General features: G+C 36.7%; 1 protein-coding gene across 3 annotated transcripts; it reads left to right on the top strand.

The window, feature by feature from the left end:
- The first annotated feature begins 528 nt into the window (after window positions 1-528).
- ncs1a (neuronal calcium sensor 1a) lies at window positions 529-22834 on the top strand. Of its 3 annotated transcripts, none has more exons than XM_048188406.1 (9): window positions 529-1174; window positions 12384-12509; window positions 14720-14744; window positions 17254-17392; window positions 18371-18449; window positions 18802-18890; window positions 20695-20772; window positions 21276-21396; window positions 21670-22834. In XM_048188406.1, exons 1-8 carry the CDS (start codon window positions 1111-1113, stop codon window positions 21372-21374), a joined length of 699 nt encoding a protein of 232 aa, XP_048044363.1. In that variant the 5' UTR covers window positions 529-1110; the 3' UTR covers window positions 21375-21396; window positions 21670-22834. The 3 variants fall into 3 exon arrangements, with proteins under 3 accessions (XP_048044363.1, XP_048044365.1, XP_048044364.1); XM_048188407.1 differs by lacking the exon at window positions 529-1174 and adding an exon at window positions 11372-12119; XM_048188408.1 differs by lacking the exon at window positions 12384-12509 and having other exon boundaries at window positions 538-1174.
- Window positions 22835-23729: the final 895 nt, after the last annotated feature.

Raw genomic sequence — 23729 nt, 5'->3', positions numbered from 1 at the left:
ATATAAATGATGCATGTAAAAGATATTTATGTAATAGTACTAATAACCCCAATGTGTTTTAAATAGACAGTAACCAATCATCACAATTAAATGTATTATATGTAAATCTCATACGTTTTAACTGAATCTTGCTTGTTGCACAGCTAGCCTTCTTTAAAACATGTTCATACTTTTTAACTGATAAAATGTAATTGTTTTACAATTTTGAATAAATGTGTTTGAAAATATGATTATTTACATGAAATCAAATAGATGAAAAAACTATTCCATGATTCATTTGTGAGTGTGTATTTGCTAAAATATGTGTCTGCCTTGTTATATTATATTTAATTATATTATCAAATATAATGGCCAAATCTAAAGTTTTAGATTTTAGTAAGGGCCTTTTAAAGAAACAAAACAAAAAAAGACTTTGTCAGGGATATATATTTAGGAGAACAAGGATATTTTCATGCAGTATAGGACCGAGAGCACTGGGGGAGTGGCTTCTGTTGTCAGGGACAACAGCATCAACACATAGCGTGGTGACAACACACGCCCGCACCCTCCTACACACACACACACACACACTCACTCACAGAGAGAGCCAACAAATGCGTCTGCATGTCTGACTCAGTCTGTAAATCGATTCTTCTTCCAGTGGACCGAGCCAGACAGCAGCGAGTACCCAATTGAAGAGTGCCTCTCCAGGGCTCGAGCACTGCCCGGAGCCCCTGATTCCACAAGGGAACCGCAGACACTGGCCGGAGGACTGGAAAGGGGAGGTGGAGGAAAGGGGAGGAGGGACACCGGTTAACAGATTAAAGCTCTCTCTGTTTCTCTCTCTCTTTCATTCCCTCCGAGTGAGGAGAGACAACTCTAGGCACTGCATGCTGTAATCACATTGCTTCTGTGTAATTTGCTCCTCTCAATTACTGTCCTTCCTCCTCTTTTTTTTTTTTGCCGTCAGGAGGAAAGGCACGATTCAAAGGGAGGACTTGTGCATCTCTTGTGCTTCCCTCTTTCTCTCTCTCCTTCTTTCTTTCTCTCTTTCTTTAAATGTAAGTGGAAGGTGGGATTGGGGGGAGTGATTTAGGGAGTGGGGATAAACTGTTGTGGCCAGCTGGAGAGATGGGCAAATCCAACAGCAAACTAAAGCCTGAGGTAGTGGAAGAGCTGTGCAGAAAGACCTACTGTGAGTACCGCTCTGTAGTCATTTCTTCCATGTCTAGTGCTATTTTGTGCTGGTTAATTGCATGTTATTCTTTCTTCATTTTTTCCTTCTCTTAATTTAAGTGGAAACACGTCTGTTTTTGTATTTACTTTAAAACCATCTTTTTTAAAAATATTGGTTTATCTGATGAAGTTGCGTTTGGCTGAAGTAAGCTTAATATGACTAAGCTGTATTGTGATACTGCACTATTGATTGTTTGTTTACGTGTGTGTGTGTGTGTTTGTGTATGTCCTACCTGCCTGCTTATGGCTGATTATGTTCATGTCCCTATAAATCGAATGGGATCATCATTTCGTCTCTGGGGTCATTGATTTTCCTCTGTCACTAATCATATAATCATTAAGCTTGTTTTGACTGGCTTGCATCTCTGTTGTGAGAAGATAAGGTGCCTATATGAACAGCTGGCAGCAACTCTCACGTCGAGTCAATAAGGTGTGGGGCTAACTGAAAATTGTGTTGCATCAATCCTTCCCTGAGGTGGAGAAAACATATTAGCATTGTCATTATCACATCAACTGGCTTTGACTTGATTTAGATTACTGGAATGAGATGAGGCTTTGAGACCTCGCTAATGCTGCATATTAATCATAGTGTGAAATAGGTGCAGCAAATTTTAGAGGGGAAGGTACAACATTGATGACAATTACGGCATAATTATGTCTTCATGACTGGATTACCAACAACTGTTTTTGTTTTGTTTTAGTGTAAAGTCATGGTCACACTAGACCTTGTGTTCAATTCATTTGCATTCATACACATATGCAGTCAGAGAAGAGCAGAAACACAAACACATTAAAAAGAGAATTCGTTTAGCTGTGGTCACACTATTGAGTGCATTTTCTTATCTTCTTCTCTTTTTTTTTTTCTTTTTTTTTTTCAGAATTCGCAGTGAACAGGATATTATGTTGTGCTCTAGGTCTTATGTTTTTAATAAGTCACAAATAAATACATTTAAAACTTTTAAAATGTTAAATGTTTATGAATGGAAGTCAGTGTAAGCTTGACAGGTTTTTGTGTGTGTGTGTGTGTGTGTGTGTGTGTCTGCAACTTTAAGCAAGGGACAAAAGTTAAAGTCTGGTAAACTCTGACCTGAGAATTCCCATAGCACAAAGAGATTTGACCTGTAGAGAATCGAAATGTCACAGATTGACCTCCTGGCTCAATATAAAAAATACAAATTTCATAGAAGCATGCTTTGCATTGTTGCAGGAAATTGTAGTTGATATATATGTGTATCATTTATTAAAACAGATTCCCTATAGTGTCCTCATATCCTGTTGTCCATATCTGTTCTTAATTTACTTGGCTTAAAGGGTTAGTTCACCCAAAAATGAAAATTCTGTCATTAATTACTGATCCTCATGTCGTTCCACACCTGTAAGACCTTTGTTCATCTTCGGAACACAAATTAAGATACTTTTAATGAAATCTGATGGCTCAGTGAGGCCTCCATTGCCAGTAAGATAATTTACACTTTCAGATGCCCAGAAAGCTACTAAAGACATATTTAAAACAGTTCATGTGAGTAGGGTGGTTCAACCTTAATATTATGAAGCGACGAGAATACTTTTTGTGCACCAAAAAAAAAAAAAATAACGACTTTATTCAAAAATATCTAGTGATGGGCGATTTCAAAACACTGCTTCATGAAGCTTTGAAGCTTTACTAACCTTTTGTTTCGAATCAGTGGTTCGGAGCACGTATCAAACTGCCAAAGTCACATGATTTCAGTTAACGAGGCTTCGTTACGTGATAAGTGTTTTGAAATTTCGATGGCTCACCACTGGGGGGGGGGGTGACTTTGGCAGTTTTATAGATGCTCCGAACCACTGATTCAAAACAAAACATTCATAAAGCTTTGAAGCTTCATGAAGCGGTGTTTTGAAATCGTCCATCATAGATATAGTTGAATAAAGTGTCGGTGTGGAATGATATGAGGGTGAGTAATTAATGACAGAATTTTTATTTTTGGGTGAACTAACCCAATTATGTCACTCCATATTATCTTATGCGGAACATAAAAGATTTATTTATTTATCTTATGTCAATACAATGGAAGTCAGTCGTAAACAACACCGTTTGGTTACCAACAAAATATCATCTTTTTGGTTCAGCAGAAGAAGGAAAATCAGACAGATTTAGAACAACATGAGTAAATGATGACAGAAAGTATCCCTTTAAGGACCTAAGTTGATAAATTACGCATGTTATTAATTGTGACAAACCTATTTTTCCTCTGAATACAGTGATACCAGTTATGTCATTATTCAGCAGTTAGTATACTGTAAAACTGGTGCTAAAGAAAAGAATGCCTCTCTAGGCCTACCATTTAACAGTTTTCAGTTTCCTAGGACATTGTCAAAGATCCACTTGCTACAAGTAGGTAACTTGGTTAACGTTCTACCGTGTTCTCCTTTAAACTTGAATGGAATTTAAGCACATTCCCAGCGGTAGTGAACCATGTTTAATGAGCATCTTCAGAGGTCGGTTTTGTGCGCTACGGGGGGTAAAGCAGGGCTGTCAGGAAATAATTTCCTCCTCCTTCACTGCAGGGTTAGATCAGTGTGGGAGCAGTTCATAAAGCTTTCAATGAGACCATGTCTGCAATAAAATCCAAAGCCTCATGTCAGTCACTCTTCAGACAAGTGTTTTAATGCACTAGTCATGTAAGAGACCTGAAGATGTTTTTTTCTCAGAATCATTTCTTTGACGTCGGTTAGTTTTTTTTCTAAGAGAGGATGTTTGAAAGAACCCTTGTCTAACAGATCCATTTCAACCCTCTTTCTTCTTTCTATGCTGTGGGCTAGTGTGGTCACACCAATTACTGTCTCTCACCTGTTATCGAAATTTAGAAAAATCTCTATGAATGTTTTACACTAAAGACTTTGATTTAACGGATGTCACCCTAATATCACATCACAGAATTCAAAGTGGGCTGTGGAAGAACTGGGTTGGAGTTACGTGTCTCTTTTTTCAATGTTCATGGGCAGCTCCCCCTCTGTGCCTCAGCCAGTCTTCTATAATGAGCCGCCGAACAGGATGACCTATAATCAAAGTCAATTCATTGTGAATTGATCTTTACATCTTATTTTCCTTTCTTAATGTGAGATGTGCATTTATGACTACAGCAGGATATTTATAGGGTGGGACTTGATTTTGGAATTGATTGGATGGTAAAAGGTGGGTGTTAAATATGAGAATTAGCCAGATCACAATGGCTTAAATGCCATTTGGCTGTCAGTGAATATTATCCAGTAGCCTGCATTGCCTAAGTGATAGTTAGCAGAAAAGAAAAGTTGGATTATTATTTTATTTTTATTATTATTATTTTTTTTTACATTTTGATTAGGCCTAAAGATAACAATGAGAACAGTAACCAGCTCTGAACAGAAACGGTGTAGGTGAATGACACAGAAGAGATTGTTGAATAAAGTCGCTATTTTTGTTTTCCGCACAAAAAGTATTCTTATAACATTAAGGTTGAACCACTATAGTCACGCCGACTATTTTAATGTCTTAGTACCTTTCTGAACCTTGAAAGTGGTGGTTAAATTGCTGTCTATGGAGAAGTCAGACAGCTCTCAGATTTCATCAAATATATCTTAATTCGTGTTCTGAAGATGAACGAAGGTCTTAAGGGTGTGGAACGACATGAGGGTGAGCAATTAATGACAGAATTTTCATTTTTGGGTGAACTAACCCTTGAAGGCAGAGATAAAGTTCTTTGCTCTCCGATCATTATAATAAACAAACAGAATGTGCTTACACATACAAATACCAGTTATTGTACATACAGAGTATTAAGAGTACAAAAAGCATTTAAATATTTGCATTGCAGTAACAGCTTTATGTACATGCACAATAGCAAACAAGCAATCAACCTTTAGTCTTGCATCCTCTCTCTGTCCTTCTCTTCTCACATTCTTTTTCAGTTTTTCTCCACTCCAGTCCTCTCTCGTCTTTTCTGTTTCAGCCTGGTTGCAGCTTGTCTCTTCTTGTTCTCTTTGCAGAGTGTCTACACTCTCTGTTCCACTCACCTCTCAATCTTTGTGTCATTACCACTGGTTTCACATCAGCTATGTTCATCCTCTCCCAGCTTCTCTCAGCCAGAAATGTAAACTTTGGGTTCTCTTGATTGAGTCACTTATAGTAGTGGACAAACAGCTGCTTGTTTCACTTATTATATCCGCAAGCAATATCATAATGTTTTACTCAGATTGTAATTCACACACACACTCTTTTCTTCATTCTGCTCTCGTTCATTTTCTTTGGTCACCATGACGATGAGCTAGCCCGTATCCATTGTTCCATTTAAAGAGTGCTAGTACGCCTTCCAATGCTCCTATAAGTAGAAATAGGATGATAAATTTTCCCTCCTTGCTAGACTTCAGATTATTTCCACCTGCTCTGCAAATGATCGAGCATCGTTTCCACTGGACTACAGTAATTGACTATGAGCCACTGATTCATTCAGAGTACTTTCCACAGATAGGGTGCACATTGTCCCATTACGTTTTTATAGCATTGAGGCCTTTTCACACCAAGACATATATTTAGTGTGAAAATTCAATGCAATAAACAATTTAATTTGCATGTAAGCAGTCTGTGTGACGTTTTTCCCCCTACAAAAAGAGTTCTAATCGCTTTTCCATCGAACTGTGAAGAAACCTGAGCAACCAATAGGATTTCAGTTTTTTTACATGCCAGAGCTGCAGCTGTTACATAAAACTATGACTTGGTGGCACTCATAAATGGACTATTTTACTAAGTGACAGTAAATAGAAGAGGAAAAATGCAGGCAGTCTGTTGTCTCTATCATTTATTTGATGTTGTTTAATATAATAGTGAATACAATAATCTGAACTGCTGTTTGAAAACGTAAATAGGCTACTGTTCAGCTTCCTTGAAAATCGGGTGTCAGAAATGAAAAGTTGCACAGTGATTGTGTATTAGAGTAACCAGGGTATTTCTGCTTTTCTATAAGATAATCACATGCAAAAATAGGACCAAACTGTCATGCCTATTATTTGTGTTGGATGATTCCTTCATTGCCCGTGCTGTGCCCTCTGACAGAGACAGAGAGGATAGCCCGGCAGTGGTGATGGCTACCGGTCAGTCTCCTTCCCACCAGCCTTCACATTGAGTTTATGTCCACAAATAGGCTTAATCAAATATCACAGTGGGTGGCCCACGAGAGGCAATACAGCAGTGGAGGGAGATTTACAGAGAGTCTGCTTCACAGAATGTGGCCCACACAGGCAGCCTGGCTGGGGATGTCCTCTGATTCACATAATCAGCAATGCACTTAACTTTCAGGAGGTGTTTTTTATTAATGGATCAATTCAGTACTGAGTACTTTTTTTGGTGCATATTGCTCACGTTAGTCACAAACTTTGGCACTATTGTATGCAAGCACTGATATCTCTAACTTAGAGATAGTTCACCCAAAAATAAAAATTAGCTGTTACTGAAGATATACAGTAGGTGATTTTTTTCTTCAGTAGAACTGTAAAGAAGATTTTTAGCCGAAACCGTGGTCCTCTGTGCTTCATTTAATGAAAGTCAATGGGTGCCACTTTGAGATTTAAAAAGCATATACAGGCAAAACAAAATTAATACCCGAGGCTCCTGACGATTGAGGTCTTAAGAAGCGAAACAATCAGACTATGCAAGAAACTGAACATTATTTGCAGCCTTATTACCTGTAATCCACAGCCTCGGCAAATGGTCCTGAGCGAATTCACGACAGTCTGCAGTGATGTAATGATGTATGCGCACGAGCTCAAACATTGAGAATCTGTGAAAAGTCAATCTTCCCGATGCAAAACTAAACTAAATAGTGAGAAGGCTGTGGTAATTGGTAACCCCTAGTGAAAAAATAGTATACTTAAGCACTTAATTTATTTGTATGTACTTTAGCATAATTAAATGTATTTGTGGTACGCTATAAATTGGTATAGGCTACTTAAAGTCTGATGAATTGGAATAACTAATTTTGTACTAAATGCATTTTAGTTGTCCAAAAGCAGTGCTGAAGTTCAACTAAAGTTGTATTAAATATAGGCCTACTTGTTTGTGCTAAAGTGGAACTATTCCAAGTATACTTAAGTACACTTTAAATATACTCTTGTATTTAAGTTTTGAAATGCAGAATTCACTCAGCATAAACTTTAAATGTATTTTGGTGACATTAGAATTGCAATTCAATTACATTGTAAGGGTGTTGAACTAATATTATAATGATAACAAACTTTTAGTGATTTTAAAACACATTGCAATGGCATTCCAAGTGAACTTGTAGTGTACTAATGGCATCATTATAGTGTGCTTCAAATACACTACAATAAAGTAATCTTTATAAATCAAGTTACCTCTTTAGAATAGGCCTATGCCTTTTACAGGCAGCCCCAGTATACCAGTAACTTACTGATCCAGTGAACATCAGTGAGACAATGGTAACAGATTTATATGTATTTTGAATGCAGGAACCAGTACAGGCTGGAATCGAACCCGGATCACGCGGGCCGCTGTCGCACAAGAGCACTCGGCTTAAACTGGTGTTACTTTGTGTTCTCTCTATAGACCCCTTAAAAATTTGTAAACATTGCAACGTTTCCTGGTGGGCGGGGCTTAGCTGGAGGCAAAAAGAGGCGCTGGACGCAATGTTGACAAGCGTAAGCTAGCATGTTTTAGGAGGGATTTATTAAACATGGATGCAGAAGAAGGTTCAGAACTGTCCGAATATGTACTGTCACGGACTCTGCGGGACCGTGACAGCTATTTTTGTAAATTAAATTAAGTTTTGGATATTTCCAAGACAACATATGAATTACTTTCGGGTGGTTCGGGGAATTTTGTCAAGGCTTATTGTCTAATGTAACCTAACGCTGGGCTAACTATGATTATGGCTAGCAATGTGGATTATTTTAAGAGACCATTCAAAGGATGGCACACACATCTATCGCTGTATGTTTGTTTAACATTTAAGCTAGCTAGTGCGCTGAAGGTTGGCGACTTTTCACCAATAAAACAGAAACTTGCTGATTTGTACTGATAAAACCAACACACCATTGATATGCATCGATTATTTTACCTGATATGAAGTGTGCACTGCAAACACGAGCATTATTTATGATCGTCTCAGTCCAGTCTTTACGCCGTATTGCATTCAACCTCAATTGTCTTCTTGATTTCTATGAAGAAATGTCTGCCGCGATCTGGTATAACTTTAGTTTTGAACCAAAAGTGCTGTTCCTTCTATTCTGGCTGCCAAAAACACAACAAGACGACATTTTAAAGTCAAAACCTCAAACTTTTAGCGCGCCTGCTATTAGTTCTTCCTTATGTTTTGCCTCCAGCTAGAGTGATGACGCCACAGTGACGTAGGCGATTAAGGGGTCTATACTGTTACAAATCATCAAGCATGTTTTGCTTCCCTTTTACCTGACATTATCTGTCATTAATGCTGCAGTCTGCAACTTTTTTGTGTTACAAAATTTACAAAAATTATATAATGTGAATATACAACATGAATCCATTTTCCAAACCGTGTTTTTGTCTTATCCTGAATCATTATGGTACACTTATAATAAGTGTTTATATTCGGACTATTTCAGACCAGACTGGCAGGACTCGCCGCAGAGTATCACAGTAACTGCGTGACTCGCCATAGACATACACGGAGAAAAGTAGCTCCGGCTAGAATGTTCCTCCGCAAGACGCGTGCAGTTCTGTTTATTAACCGCTAGAGGGCCACAAATCGCGGACAGCAGCTTTAACGCAACAAGAAGCAATTGCATAAATCGGCACATTAGTTTTATTCTTGTGCGCGCACTAAAACAATTGTGAAAAAATGTGAACGTGCAGATCTGCTTGTGTTTCCATGTGTGCGGATGAAATATAATCATCCGTAACATGCCGATTGTCTCTGCGCGCTTCAACTCTCAATGCACCACAACTGCTTCTGACAAAAACACAATTACCGGTAAATGATTTGGCAGTCTTGCGGATTTATATGTGACGCATAAATTAAAATGATTTACTTTTCATTCAGTAAACGTTTGACATTTTAACTTTCTGCGTTTTTTTTTCTCTCTTTTTGCTCAGGATCAGTGTAATAAATGTAATTAATTAATTTAATAATTCATAATATTTTGACAGCCCAAAGGGCTGCAGTCCATATTTCGAAGTGCAAATAAGGGCAATTAAAGTACCATTAATGGGAAAAGTGAATTACAGTAGGTGCATTGAAGTGCATTAGGAATACACTAATGTAATACAACTTCTGATCACGTGAATTTCTTTCACCATTTCAAACTGACTATATGTTGTTTTCTTTATTTGTCATAATTACAAATATTTACTATAACTACTTTCTATGTGTATGGCTATATCTGTTTGCAACCATGCAAAATTGTTAAAAAAAAAAGTGCTATTGAATTAAATTAAACAATAGCCTACCTGATATTCAAAGTGGGAGCAAATTATTAAAAAAGGTAAAGGTCATAATTAACTTTTATCTAGGCCAATACTATTTTTTTATACTAAACAAGTAGAACTCAAATACTGTTCACTGAATTGTATTTATTCATAACAGGGCAACATAGTATTCAACAAAAATAAATTACTTAAGTAAAAATGTAACAAACAAAATAATTTTATTTGCAAATTTCTCATGGTTACATCTGAGCTGTAGGCAAAAGTTGGGTTTGAAAATTCTGCCCTTACAGCTAATTATCAGAAACAAACTAGATGTTTCAGTTCATACCTCATGTTTTCTGTGGTTTGCACAAAAAGATAGTCTCATCTAAAAAATTATATAGCATCATCTAAAAATAATTAGATCATTCTCGGATTTGAAATACATGGTGAGACTTGTGTCTTTAGCTATGACTTTCTAGACTCTTGTTTCCTTCTGACAAATATGCCAAAATCTGCAACACAGATTCTCCATAGTGTGCACTCCAGTGAGTTCGGCTGTTTAGCAAAAGTACAGCAAAACCGATTGTTGGTGAGTGTGATGGCATTGGCTTTATGGCATTCAAAACATATCAATCGTTGTGGTTCAACCAATAGTAGCACGTTGGGCCAGGCCAATGGGGGTCAAGGTTTAGCTTCAGTAGTTACAGTGTTTTCAAGTCATGTCAGAAAGAATGTATTTAAAATGCACATGAACATCAGCACAACTCATAATTATGAATTAACTTCCTTAAGAGTTTCCGAGTTAAGTACGTGATGGTGAGAAAACATGTCAGAGGCAATGGATCCAGAGTCTGCCTAGTGAAAAAAACCCTACCAAAATGTATTTAAAATAGGCCTACATTCATTTCACACTAACTGAAAACCCATTAATATACAGTAGTCAGCATTTGAAGTGGATCAAAAAAGTTCATCAAAGTTGTCCTTAGAAGAAGATTTTAGATGATGATTTTCAGATGTTGACTATTTAGAGACATACTGACAAAAGTATTTTAATTAAACTTTATTTGCAGTTCTTCTTTATGGCACAATGCATATTTATTAATTTATTTCTAAATATTAAGCATAAAATGTGTTTAATATCACTCTTAGTAAGGATAGTATGATCACTGTAATGCAAGATGTATATACTTGTACTGAAGTATACTTCCACTTTAGCACAATCAAATATACTTAAGTATATCTTTAGTTGGACCTCAACAAAAAAATACTTGTTCCAGTTTAGCAGACTTTAAGTATACCAATTTAGTATACTAAAAGTACAATTGCAGGTTATTTACATGAAGTATGCAAATGTAAATGCAATTGTAGTACACTTAGCATAAAATAAATGTATTTTAAATAGATTTTAGTATATTTATTTTTCACTAGGGACACACTCACAATCTCTTGAAATAAAATAATCATTTCCTAAGAGCAGATGGGAGCAAGACAACAAATGAACAAACAAAACAAATGAATTTGAATGGATTGAATCCAGTGGTTGCTGGGTTACAATTGATTTTTATAAAGAAGTCTCTTATGCTCACCAAGGCTGTGTTTATTTGATAAAAACACAGTAAAAACAGTAATATTGTGAAATAATATAATTTAAAATATGTTTTAAAAATGTAGTGTTGGCAAAGCTGAATTTTCAGCAGCCTTTACTAAAAAACATTTGTTTGAAACCGTTATAAATGTATGTAATGCAATTTTTGATTAATTTGATGCATCCTTGCTGACTAAAACTTTTGAACAGTATTAAATGAAAATATAACATCAGGAAGCAAAAAACAAAAATATGCATGTGTTGCTTTACTGTAGTGGTCCAGGCAGATTGATACAGGTTATGTTCAGAACTGGGGCTGGTGTTTTGACATGTATATGGATTTGTTTATAATGGATTCCTCTCGAAGTATATATGAACAAAAACCACCTCAGAGTCAGTATAAATGAGACATTTAAATGGCTCTGACAGTGCATTGGCTCCCAAGGCACCAGATTGTTCATTATTCTTTGCCTGTCTCTGTCTTTTGCTCTTGTCTTGCTCTTTTGCTGGTCTTAATTTGCTGCCACGACCCACGATACAGACAGCGAGGAGAAGTAGAATGAGTAGAAGTGCCCTTCATCGTGACGTGCAGATTAGATGAGATGTTTTGTGGTTTGTTATGGGCTGGGTTATTAAGGTTTGTGAGGTTGCAGAATATCTTATATTCAGTATCTTATTAATTCCGGTTTTGATGGAGAAGGATGTTTTTCTTCTGTTCTCTCTCTCTCTCTCTCTCTCTCTTGTTCTTTGTTGTAGCAGATGGAGAAGTATGTATTGGATGGAGTCATGTTGGGTCATGATTGCTGATGAGACACACCTGTGTTACCAAGTGCCCTCTGCCCTCTCCCTGTCCAGACATATTTTTGTCATACTCACTGGTTACATTTATTCTTTAGTAATGTAAATATTTTATTCCTTTATACATTTATTATAATATTTGCCTCCTTATTCAGCTAGTGCTATCACTCCTCAAGGCCTAAGAGCTGGTTGTGTCATAGACCTCAACAATTCTCTTACTCATTCATAATAAAAGAAATGCTGATCCAATCTTAAATATCTTCACACAATTTATTCTTTTCCCCATTTCTTTTTTCCTCCTCTCTACCTTTCGCTCTACGTGGATGCACATCACTGACCTTGGTAATGACTACAATCCTGCCCCAGACAAAGAGCTTTGTGTGTGTGTGTGTGGGTGTAGACAGTTGCACACAGTACTCAAGAGTATGAAGATGAAGATTAACACAAACCTTAAAGACCATCTGAGTCAATGGCATATTGAGATTATATCAGGTCAGTAAATGCAAAAGCGTTGCATCATCCTCTAGTGTATCATCTCACTGGGGCATCTTGAGACACACTGTTGAAAGATTTAAACATAAGAACTCTGCACTTATGATGCAATTCACTTGATAAATGTGCTAAACAAATAAATATAACTATATTTTACATTTCATTTACTGGTCCATTTACTGTAGCAGTGGATCTAAAAGTATGTGTCTGCTCATGCGTATGTATGAGGAATAAATCTTTGTGGAAAAAGCTCTCTCTGCCATGGCTCGGGCTGTCAAAAGTAGTGACAGTGTAGTGACAGGCCTGATGTTAGCGTTGTTGACATGGCAGTCTGCCTCTAAGCTGTGAGAGACGGCTACAGCAGTTCTCCTGTCAGGTTTCCACGTTTCCCTGTCTCCATTTAGCTTCTCAGCAGCAATATGATGTTGATTGTCTGCTGGAAATGCAATGGCAATAATTCACTCATTCCATGATCTGTCTGTCTGTCTGTCTGTCTGTCCATCTTTAAAGAAATTAATACTTTTACTCAGCAATGATGCATTACATTTATTGATTTAAGACATTTACATAGTTACAAAAGATTTCGATTTCAAATGCTGTTCTTTTTAACTTTCTATTCATTAAATAATCCTGAAAAAGTATGACAATTTTCATTAAAATATTAAGCAGCACAACTGTTTTCAACATTGATAATGATAAGAAATGTTTCTTAAACACCAAATCAGCATTGCCATCAGCAGAAATAAATATATTAAGATGAAAACAGTTATTTTAATAATATTTCACAATACTACTATTTTCAACGCTATCTCACAACCAATTCGTACGTATTTTACGAGGTGGCTAATTTGTCTAAACCCCAGTGACGGGTAGGTTTAGGGTTAGGGTTTGGGGTAGGTCATTCGTATGAATTCATACGAATTTGTCAACTCGTAAAATATACGATTTAGCAAAAAACGTATGAATTCGTACGAGTGAGGTCATATGAATTTGTACGAATTAGCCACCTCGTAAAATACGTACGAATTGCCGTGAGATCGGGTTGCTATTTATTTTTACTGCATTTTTATGAGCATAAAATAATAATAATAATGATTTGTTACATTTAGATAGCGCTTTTCTCTGCACTCAAAGCACTTTACATTTGGAAGGGTGAATCTCTTCAACCACCACCAATGTGCAGCATCCACCTAGATAATGCGATGGCAGCCATGTTGCGGCAGAATGCCCACCACACACCAGCTTATTGGTGGAGGGGAGACAGAGTGATGAAGCCAATCAGTATATGGGGATGATTAGAAGGTCATGATAATAATGGATAAATTTGGCCAAAATGCAGGGGTTACACCCCTGCTCTTTTTCGAAGGACATCCTGGGACTTTTAATGACCACAGAGAATCAGGACCTCAGTTTAATGTCTCACTCAAAGGACAAAACTTTAAAAACATTTTTAAAAATCCTTTTACCCCAAGCTTTTGAATAGTAGTTTATACATAGTTCAGTCATGAAACTCTACCCAAGCGCTGGTTGGTTCTTCTAAAGACGTGGTATTAGCCAACCAGACATACTTTCTGATCCACGTAACTATATTTGTACCCTATAGCCTGCTAACTTATGTTTACTCCTCCTCTTCCCCAGTGCCACCTGTAGAGATCTGCTACGGGGGTTCTTATATATTCTTGCAGTAGCATAGTCTTTTATGTATGCTATTTTAACTAAGCTGAACAAATTCTTGTATTTGCTCAGCAGCTGCAGTGGTAGCAGATCTTGTCTGCCAAAATCAAGCATATGTACATTCCATGCCCCATGCCAATAAATGCTGGTTAAATAATGAATCAACTGATATATATTTATGTACCGATAAAGCCTTCAAACATCAAAACTTTTTTGAAACATTCAAATTAGGCTATGCCATAAATTCAAAGTTTGTCTTGACAAATGTTATTTTTCGCAGGTCTACACATTTATTTGTATCTAAAGTCATTTTATTTCTACTTGCTTAAATTCAACTAAAATTCTACAGCATTCTATTAACTACCTCATTTCAGAGTCAGAAATTGATTTGGAATTTCATTCTCAATTCAACCCTCAGTGGTTACATTGGTCCACCAGCACAAACCAGCCCAGACTAACATGTAAAGTTTTCAGACACTTTCATCTAGTTTCTGAACAAAATCTAACTGTCACCTGTACTCTGTCTTGTTTTGCAGTTACGGAGAAGGAAGTTCAGCAGTGGTAAGTATGCTCTTTATGTCCTCTCTCTGTAAGCATTCCCTTCTCTCACCTTTCCTCATCATGAGTTAAACTGAGAGATAAACAGGAAATCAATCAATCACTTAAAATCTCAACAAAGATATTACTATCCAAATGTTTAAAGAATGTAACTTTCCATCCTCCTCCATTAATAGTGCACGGTATTGTTTTCTCAGCCATACATGGTTCTGAAATGGGCAGAAAATGCTGCAGTATATTAATATGAATTCATGTTGTGGTTTGATTGGACAGACTTTTCATTTATTAATTATTAATTCATTAATTTTATGTATTAATAATTCATTCATATATGGCAATCACACCACATGCCTTGCCATTAAAGATCCCTTATCTTATATTTTAAAACACATATAAACCTTATTCATGCCTAATTAACCATATATGAACTGCATTTTGAGTGTATTTTTGAAAAAATATTAATAGATGGGGGGAAAGAAATGGGACACTTTCTGACTGCAAACAATGGCCGTACCTCTCTTCTTTACTACACTGACTGAATCATCTTAAAAATATCTGCCACCAGGGAAGGGGATGTTGTAAAGTACCACATAATTGTAGGTATTCAGTGCCTTTTCAGAGCACAAATTCTCCATAAATTCTTAACTTCACATGCCAACATCTATACTCCTCCTGGCTGCTCTATGCCTCTCATGGCAGATGGGGAATGGTTGACTCTAGGCAGGGTGCCCAGTAGGGAAAGAGAGAAGGATGAAGAGAGAGAGTGAAAGAACAGGAAAAGAAAACTAAAATCATGGAACAAAGAAGTGAGACTAACAATCCAGTCTACAGTACACAGAGTATTGGAAAATAGTTTTCTGCTTTTTGATGACATTTACAAAGGTGGGCCAATCTTCTGCTACTGTTCAAAAAGCCGTTTACACAATAGACAATAGACACCTTCTCTTTACTCCATGTCTAATTCTTATACTCACAGATGATGTACTGCACTGTACTTTATACACTGGCATTTCACTGGAGACAGCTCTGTTAAAGACAGGCACAACTGTCTTGTGTTGAAAGCGGAGCCCCTTGGAGCTAGCGCTGATCAGATCACTAAGCAGCAAGCCTAGACATGCCTGCCAGACATGCACACAAACACATGCACACACAGCTCAAGGTGTGCATCACTTTCTTCTTCAATTTCTCTGATGATATAGAAGTATGTTTGTTGATACCAGAAGTAGACTTGCCTTTGAGCTATCTGTATCGAGTCCTCAGAGGATCGTTAGATGAAGCCTTACAAATGCAATTTCAGAGTATTCCTGGGAAATTTTATCAGACACGATTTTTCTGTTCCTTTGTTTAGCAATAGATAGAAAGATAGAAAGTCCTAAGCTTTTTACAGTTTCCTAAGCAAAGTGGGTGAATTGATCAAAACTAGTATAGGAGTTGCTGTAACTGAGTTTTGTGGGTTACAGCTGCTGTCTTTCCGATTAAATTAAAGTACATATTTGAATATTCAGGAAAAATGTGAGTTATAATGTGCAGTCAGTCATCCTGAAGACATTTATTTTATGATAATGACTGACTAACTGCACATCATCCCACTTATTATGTGGCTAGCAAGTAAATAACTGTGCATTAAATGGTGATTTGACTTTAGATTATTATCATGTGAAAGGAAAGAAAGCAAGAGACAAGATACTAGCCTTGTGTAAGAGATTGGTTGCCGATGCAATGTACAATTTAGTGGTAAATATATAAAAACATTTCACAAGAGAATGTTGCAGTTGACCACTCAAAATCAAGTACTCAAGACAGCTTCAATAAACATAATTGTTAGGTCTGAAATGTTTATGTGACTGTATAACAGTGGTATGATAGCATATATCCCCATCTGAAACACAATTTAAACGATTTTCTTGATAACAGCTATTTACTTTTGATCATTTAAAGCACTCAGGTTATTTACTAAATTGTGCTGCACATATGTTGTGACAGTATTCTGTCACGAAGCTACTGTAAATTAGCATAATGTAAAAAAAAAAATCTCTCTTTGAAAGCCCTTCTGAGGAGGTAATGAACAATTAGCTAATGAAGTGTTTTTAACCGCAACATATGCTGGAGATTTTTATAATGATTGTGAGGGCCATTTTGTATAATGACTTAAATGTATTCACAGAAAATTGTCTTTTCATTGTTTGTCAGTGTTTTTAAAAAGTGTTCGCATTTTACATGCTAGTACCGGTATTAGTATTGAATATTTCAGATCAGTTCACGGATCTTGCAACTAGCAAGTTTGGGGGAAGATGTCTGTTTTGTCTTTGGGTTGTAAAAAAAAAAGTGAACTGCATTTGGGACCTCTTGATTTTTTTTTTTTTAAATCATTATCACAGTTGAAAATAGTTTTTTTTATAAATTGAATGTATCCTTGCAGAATGAATCTATCAATTTCTTAGAAAATAATACTTTTTTTTTCTTCAATCCTCACTCTTCTTATCCTGTTTCATTTTTTCCGGTCCATGTGCAGGTATAAGGGTTTTATTAAAGATTGCCCCAGTGGTCAGTTGGACGCAGCTGGCTTTCAGAAGATCTACAAGCAGTTCTTCCCCTTCGGCGACCCCACCAAGTTTGCCACCTTTGTCTTCAATGTCTTTGACGAGAACAAGGTAACAAGAGGCTGAAAAAAAGGGGGAAAAAAACTCCATAAAAAGAAAGCACGGTTATATTAGCCTACTGGGGCTTTTTAAAGTTGCTGTTTACCAATAAATGTTTTGATATGAAATGTTTTCATTTGTTATCTTCTTTACTGAGTTGGAAAATTATTGCCACTAGAATCTGTCCCTGAAGAGCTGTTTGGCTGAACAGCAAAATACAGTGTGTAAACACTCCATTCACTTTTATTTACTCAGCAACAGGGACATTGTGTATTTCCATTTTACTTTTATCAATGCAGCTTCAACAGATTTGCAGAACTATTATTATCATTTTTTTTTTTTGGTAGAGCAGTTTGCTTTCTGAGTCTGAGTGAAATGATAATGCATTTGAAAGCTTTTTAGAGAATATTACACACAAGACTCAGTGTGTGTACATGTACTTCAGGTATTCTTTACGTTGTGAGGACAAAATGGTCCCATAAGGATATACCAGAAATCTTTGACCTTGTGGGGACATTTTTATGGAAACTTGGAATCCCAACGCGTGTATGTGTGTGTGTGTGTGTGTGTGTGTGTGTGTGTGTGTGTGTGTGTGTGTTTGTTTGAGTGAGTCAGACAGCACTGCCGATGCCCCTGTAGAGTATTCTCAGATGTTTCTAGAATCTCAGTACGACTGTGTGCTACCATCACATCACACTTAGACACACTTCAGAATCACTATGTCAGAATGACATTTCCAATATATAAAACCTTCTGTAAGATGGGACTGAACACAGGTAAGATAACAGCCTTCCCTGCTGTTACTGTATTTAACTGCAGTTTTTTGCTGTGTCACTCTGCAGTTATTTGCCATCTTTAGTGTCTCTTTCATCTCAGGTGTGAGGCTGTAACAAAGCTGCATAAAATCAAACCTTTTTTATCAGTCCTTTAGACTTCTTTTTACACTTAACTTATCGGCTCTCCTGCTGTCTTTCTGTTGTGTATCCGTAGGATGGACGCATTGAGTTCTCAGAGTTTATACAAGCTCTGTCTGTCACATCTAGAGGGACGCTGGATGAAAAACTCAGATGTAAGACCTAAATTTCTTTATAAATCTCATAATGTTGTCAGTACCTCAATGGTTGTTTGTTTCTGCATCAAAGATGTGTTTATTTTTCTGCAGACGTCTGTCTCAGGGACAGTGAATGCACTACTAGAATCTGAACTCTGCCACTCCATTTTAATTCATCATCATGACTAATGAAAAGATGATCATGTCAAAATAAACTGTAGAAAAGTGTTAAATTAGTTTTCTATTGAGAAGCTACATTGTTATTCTCAGCTCGTTTGAAGATGTTGATGTGCGAGAGATAGAGAGATAGAGAGAGAGAGAGAGAGAGAGAGAGTTTTCTTAATGTGCTTGTTTGTTATTGCTGTCACAGGGGCCTTTAAACTTTACGATCTTGATAATGATGGCTACATAACCCGAGATGAGATGCTGAACATTGTGGACGCCATTTACCAGATGGTGGTGAGTCATTTGCTTCTCACTGAACCGTAACTTTCTATTTCTATTGAGTAAATGAAAGTGCTTTCTTGGAAGGCCAACATGGTGTTTATTGTAAAGCCTAAACTCTAGAAATTGATTATGAGCATCTTACTGATAAAGTGACTGCAGTGACAACCTTCGCAAATACTGGCTTCCAGGAAGTTTAAAGGTGCCCTAGATTATGTTTTTAAAAGATGTAATATAAGTCTAAGGTGTCTCCTGAATGTGTCTGTGAAGTTTCAGCTCAAAATACCCCATAGATTTTTTTGTATTCATTTTTTTAACTGCCTATTTTGGGGCATCATTATAAACGCGCCGATTTTATGCTGCGGGCCCTTTAAATCCCGTGCTGTCCGCCCACAGAGCTCGCGCTTGCCTTAAACAGTGCCTTAACAAAGTTTACACAGCTAATATAACCCTCAAAATGGATCTTTACAAAGTGTTCGTCATGCATGCGGCGGATTATGTGAGTATTGTATACTGTTTTATTGTTTACTTCTGATGTTGAATGAGTTTGATAGTGCTCCGTGGCTAACGGCTAATGCTACACTGTTGGAGAGATTTATAAAGAATGAAGTTGTGTTTTTGCATTATACAGACTGCAAGTGTTTAAAATGAAAATAGCGACGGCTCTCTTGTCTCCGTGAATACAGTAATAACCGATGGTAACTTTAACCACATTTAACAGTACATTAGCAACATGCTAACGAAGCATTTAGAAAGACAGTTTACAAATATCACTAAAAATATCATGTTATCATGGATCATGTCAGTTATTATTGCTCCATCTGCCATTTTTCGCTATTGTTCTTGCTTGCTTACCTAGTCTGATGATTTGGTTGTGCACATCCAGACGTTAATACTGGCTGCCCTTGTCTAATGCCTTTTATAATGTTGGAAACGTGGGCTGGCATATGCAAATATTGGGGGCGTACACCCCGACAGTTACGTAACAGTCAGTGTTATGTTGAGATTCGGCTGTTCTTCTGAGGTCTTTTAAACAAATGAGATTTATATAAGAAGGAGGAAACAATGGAGTTTGAGACTCACTGTATGTCATTTCCATGTACTGAACTCTTGTTATTTAACTATGCCTAGATAAATTCAATTTTTCATTCGAGGGCACCTTTAATAGTGTACTTTTTTGATCAGACAAGATGTTTTCATGCTGTTCTGATCATATACAATTGCCAAACAGGCCCATTCACCTGTGCTGTATAACAAATCCCAGTTATTATAGTTACTATTCATTATAATATAATTGTATAATATAATTTCACAATTATTATAATATAATATTATAATTATTATATATTTACAATATGTTTTTTCACTAACTAATAATTAACAGAACTTTTAAAGCATTTATCAAGTAATTTTCATAAATTAACATTAGTAAATAATAATAAAAAAAAATCCATTTACATACAGCAGAACACTGCATTTTAGATTTGGCCAAGTATTGTGTTTTGTGCTTGAATGCTATTGAATTGACATAATTCACCGTATTTTAACTGCTGGAATTGCTTACATTGATTTTTTTCTCCTTCAATTCAAACTAATACATGCAGTCAGCTTATATTCATTGCAATGTTCTTTTTGTTCAGTTGGCTGGCAAAATGTTAATACATAAACAAATTTACTGTATAGTTCTCTTTATTTTCCACATAAAGAGATGAATGGGTAACAGATGATTTGTTTCTGACTAGGGTTGTTTCTTATCCTGCTGTGAAAGGCCAGGTGTATAACGTGTCCCAGGAATTCACATCTTGTTCATGTCTTGCAGGGGAACACAGTGGAGTTACCTGAGGAGGAAAACACACCAGAGAAAAGAGTCGACCGCATCTTTGCTATGATGGATAAGGTGAATTTTGTGTATTTATTGTCTTCCACTGCCTTATTTCTCCCATTACTCGTAATAGTTGTCTATTTAAAAATAAACATGGAAAATGTACTGCATTTATAGTGAATTGCACTCTTTGATCATTTTCAATCATTGTTTAACAATCCAGTCCCAAGACTTCCTACGACTAAGTATTCTTAGCTATAGGTTCAATACAATGGCTTATTTTTGCTGTCATTGTCAGGAGAGCTGTCCTTTGTCAGGCACTAGAAACACAGAAGGGGCGCCACATGAAAGACGCAAAATTGAAGCTCTAGAGGCTCTCAGAAAGCTTTGATAAAAGAACCTTTGAAAGAACACGGAGCTCTAGAGAGAAAAAGAGATTTGAATTCATTATTTCAAAAATGTCTTTACCTGATTCCCTGCATACTGTATGTTCCACCACCAACTGTAAGCACTTAATATCTAGTATGTGTGGTTGAAAACAGTGATGTGACTTATGACTGGCTTCCTTTTGTCAACAGAATGCAGATGGGATGTTGACTCTTCAAGAGTTTCAGGAGGGCTCCAAGGCGGACCCCTCTATTGTACAGGCACTCTCCCTTTATGATGGCCTGGTATAGGCCCATCTCAAAGTGTCGTTCAGTGAGTCCCATTTCACATTTTCCCAAATGCTGATAACCAGCCTGCTGACTACAATGAAGTTTATAAATGAACACATCAGTGTTATTTTAATATTATTTATATAGTATTTATTAATGTTTTAAGTTTTAGTAATTGTATCAGCTTATTTCACTTAGTTGCCACGCAACATTCCTAATTTTAGTTTGTTTCATATTTATTCATTAATTCATTATTAATCATTTACCCACTCTGTGTAAAAGTAAAATGAATGAAATGTCTTTCATTCCAATCTAGGTAATCAATACAATACATTTATGTCATTCTGCTGGCACTGTGAGAAGAAAGCTGACCTGTCACCAATCTCTTTGGCCTGCCAACACGAAGGTGCATTGTGGGTGCTGCTCTTGAGAGGGGATCAGCTGTCAATCACTCATCTCCACTGTCACTGGAAAACCAAAAGCCGCTCAAGACAACGCAAACCCTTCCAGAACTCATTTGGGAAGATTGATGTACAGTAAAAGAACCTAATGAGATCTGATGGGTTCAGTGCCCTTTTTGTAAAGAAAAAGAGACACTCATACGGACAGTGACTTTGAGGGCATCCACATCAGTGTTATTAAATGTAAAACTCAAATATTCTAAAGACCAATGTATGAGTTCCTTATATTGCTGTGGTCTTTGTAATAAGTGATAGGGTGGACTAGCTGGATTTTGGTCTAGCCTTCACTACTACATGATGAAGGAAGATGAAGTCGCACCGCTTCACGGAGCTTCAGCAAGTGCTGGCACTGAACAACGTGCATTCAGTCGTATTTATTTATATAACCTGTCTATGTGAATCAGCAAACTTCAACAATAAACAAAATCTGATCATTAGTCCTTATGAAACTCTGACATGTCAGCCGTGATGTATTATATTGAACCTGTATCTATGCTTAACCCACAGGCAGTCTCACTGTATAACTTGTGATGTAGAATGCAACTTTTCTACAGTATTGCACATGACTGTTGTGATGGTGTGGGCATATGCATATAACACAGACAAACATGCTCTTCTCAGACAGCTATTGTGTTGCACCTATAGCTTGTTTGAAAGAATGAGATTCATGTTGTACCAATAGCATATATAGCATTCAGCAGCACTACACATTCCCACAGTGTTCAAAGTTCTGCACACTGTTGGTATATTAAGATTTCTGGTAATGTTGACAGGGTGTGGTTAAAATCCAAATGAACAACCTACGTGTATTTTTTTTTTTTAAAGCCAACATTTCATCTTTCTAATATGGTCATATGGAAATGTTACAAGGTCTGTCTGCTCTCACTTACAAAATGCACTGCTGAGTTTGTCGTAATGTCACACAGACGCTGCAGTAGATTAAATATTATGGTTATGGAGTAATGTTAATGAAATGTAATGCTAATGGGGTCTCTTTAAATAAAAACATTTTTAAGAAAATATCTTGGAAGGTCTTATTGGGACATTTCTCTAAGGGAAGTAATTTCACCTAAATATTGCATGTGATAGGTAATAATCACCATCTATGTGCTCTAAAATAAGTGATCTTATTTTTTGTGTAGAGAGAGAATCAACGCTGTGTATGAACGAAAATATGTTGGTTAGCAACAACAACATTATGTTTTAAAATTTCAGTCTTGTGTATCTTTAACTCATTTTCAACTCAAATGTCTGTATTATTATTCGGTCAAAAGACTCATGAAAATATCCTGCCAATTAGCTTCAATCATTCATCTCACACGCCACCCTCCAATAAAAACTGGTGTAATGGACATGCAGTATGAAAGGATTCCAGGCTAGAAGGACCAAAAATGGAGATGGAAAGGTTCAAGCTGGCAGACAGAACCTTACTGCTTGCATAACACAATGGAACCCTTGGCATTGTTCAATAATCAGTTAAACCAACCAGATTTTACTCATGGAAAATATCAGCCTCATGATTAATGGAAGCTGGTACAGAAAATGAAAGCCACTAGAAAAGAGAAAATAAATGAGGCCTTTTCATATTTGATCTAACTTCTTCTGTACTGTTATATTCATACGCCTTCAATTAAATCTGAAGTGTTACAAAACGATCAGATCCCATTATTAACACATGGTCAAATGTGTCTGATTAAACGTGATATCATTCAATACATCTCTAGTGATATTACTAAACATCTTTATCATGACCCATTGCAAACACTACTCCCCGTCAGAGCTACTCTTGCCCATATGAGAATACGCTGACTGATAATACCAAATATCTGCACTTTCTTGCTATCTGGGCTCAGCCTCACCTGACAGCCCATCAATTTTAATGGGCTGCTTGGGCTCAGATACCCTCAGCCCTTGG

This window comes from Megalobrama amblycephala, linkage group LG4 (genome assembly GCF_018812025.1).
Source record: "Megalobrama amblycephala isolate DHTTF-2021 linkage group LG4, ASM1881202v1, whole genome shotgun sequence".
NCBI classification, from domain to species: domain Eukaryota; kingdom Metazoa; phylum Chordata; class Actinopteri; order Cypriniformes; family Xenocyprididae; genus Megalobrama; species Megalobrama amblycephala.
The sequence above is the reverse complement of the archived record's forward strand: the minus strand, read 5'-3'. Positions and strand labels throughout refer to the sequence as shown.

Bases quoted from the DNA above. Each gene is read 5' to 3' on its own strand.
- ncs1a (XM_048188406.1), top strand. From the start codon at position 1,111: ATGGGCAAATCCAACAGCAAACTAAAGCCTGAGGTAGTGGAAGAGCTG. The intron at 1,175-12,383 runs GTGAGTACCGCT...ATCCTGCCCCAG, and splicing joins GCTGTGCAGAAAGACCTACT to ACAAAGAGCTTTGTGTGTGT. The intron at 20,773-21,275 runs GTGAATTTTGTG...TTTTGTCAACAG, and splicing joins TCTTTGCTATGATGGATAAG to AATGCAGATGGGATGTTGAC.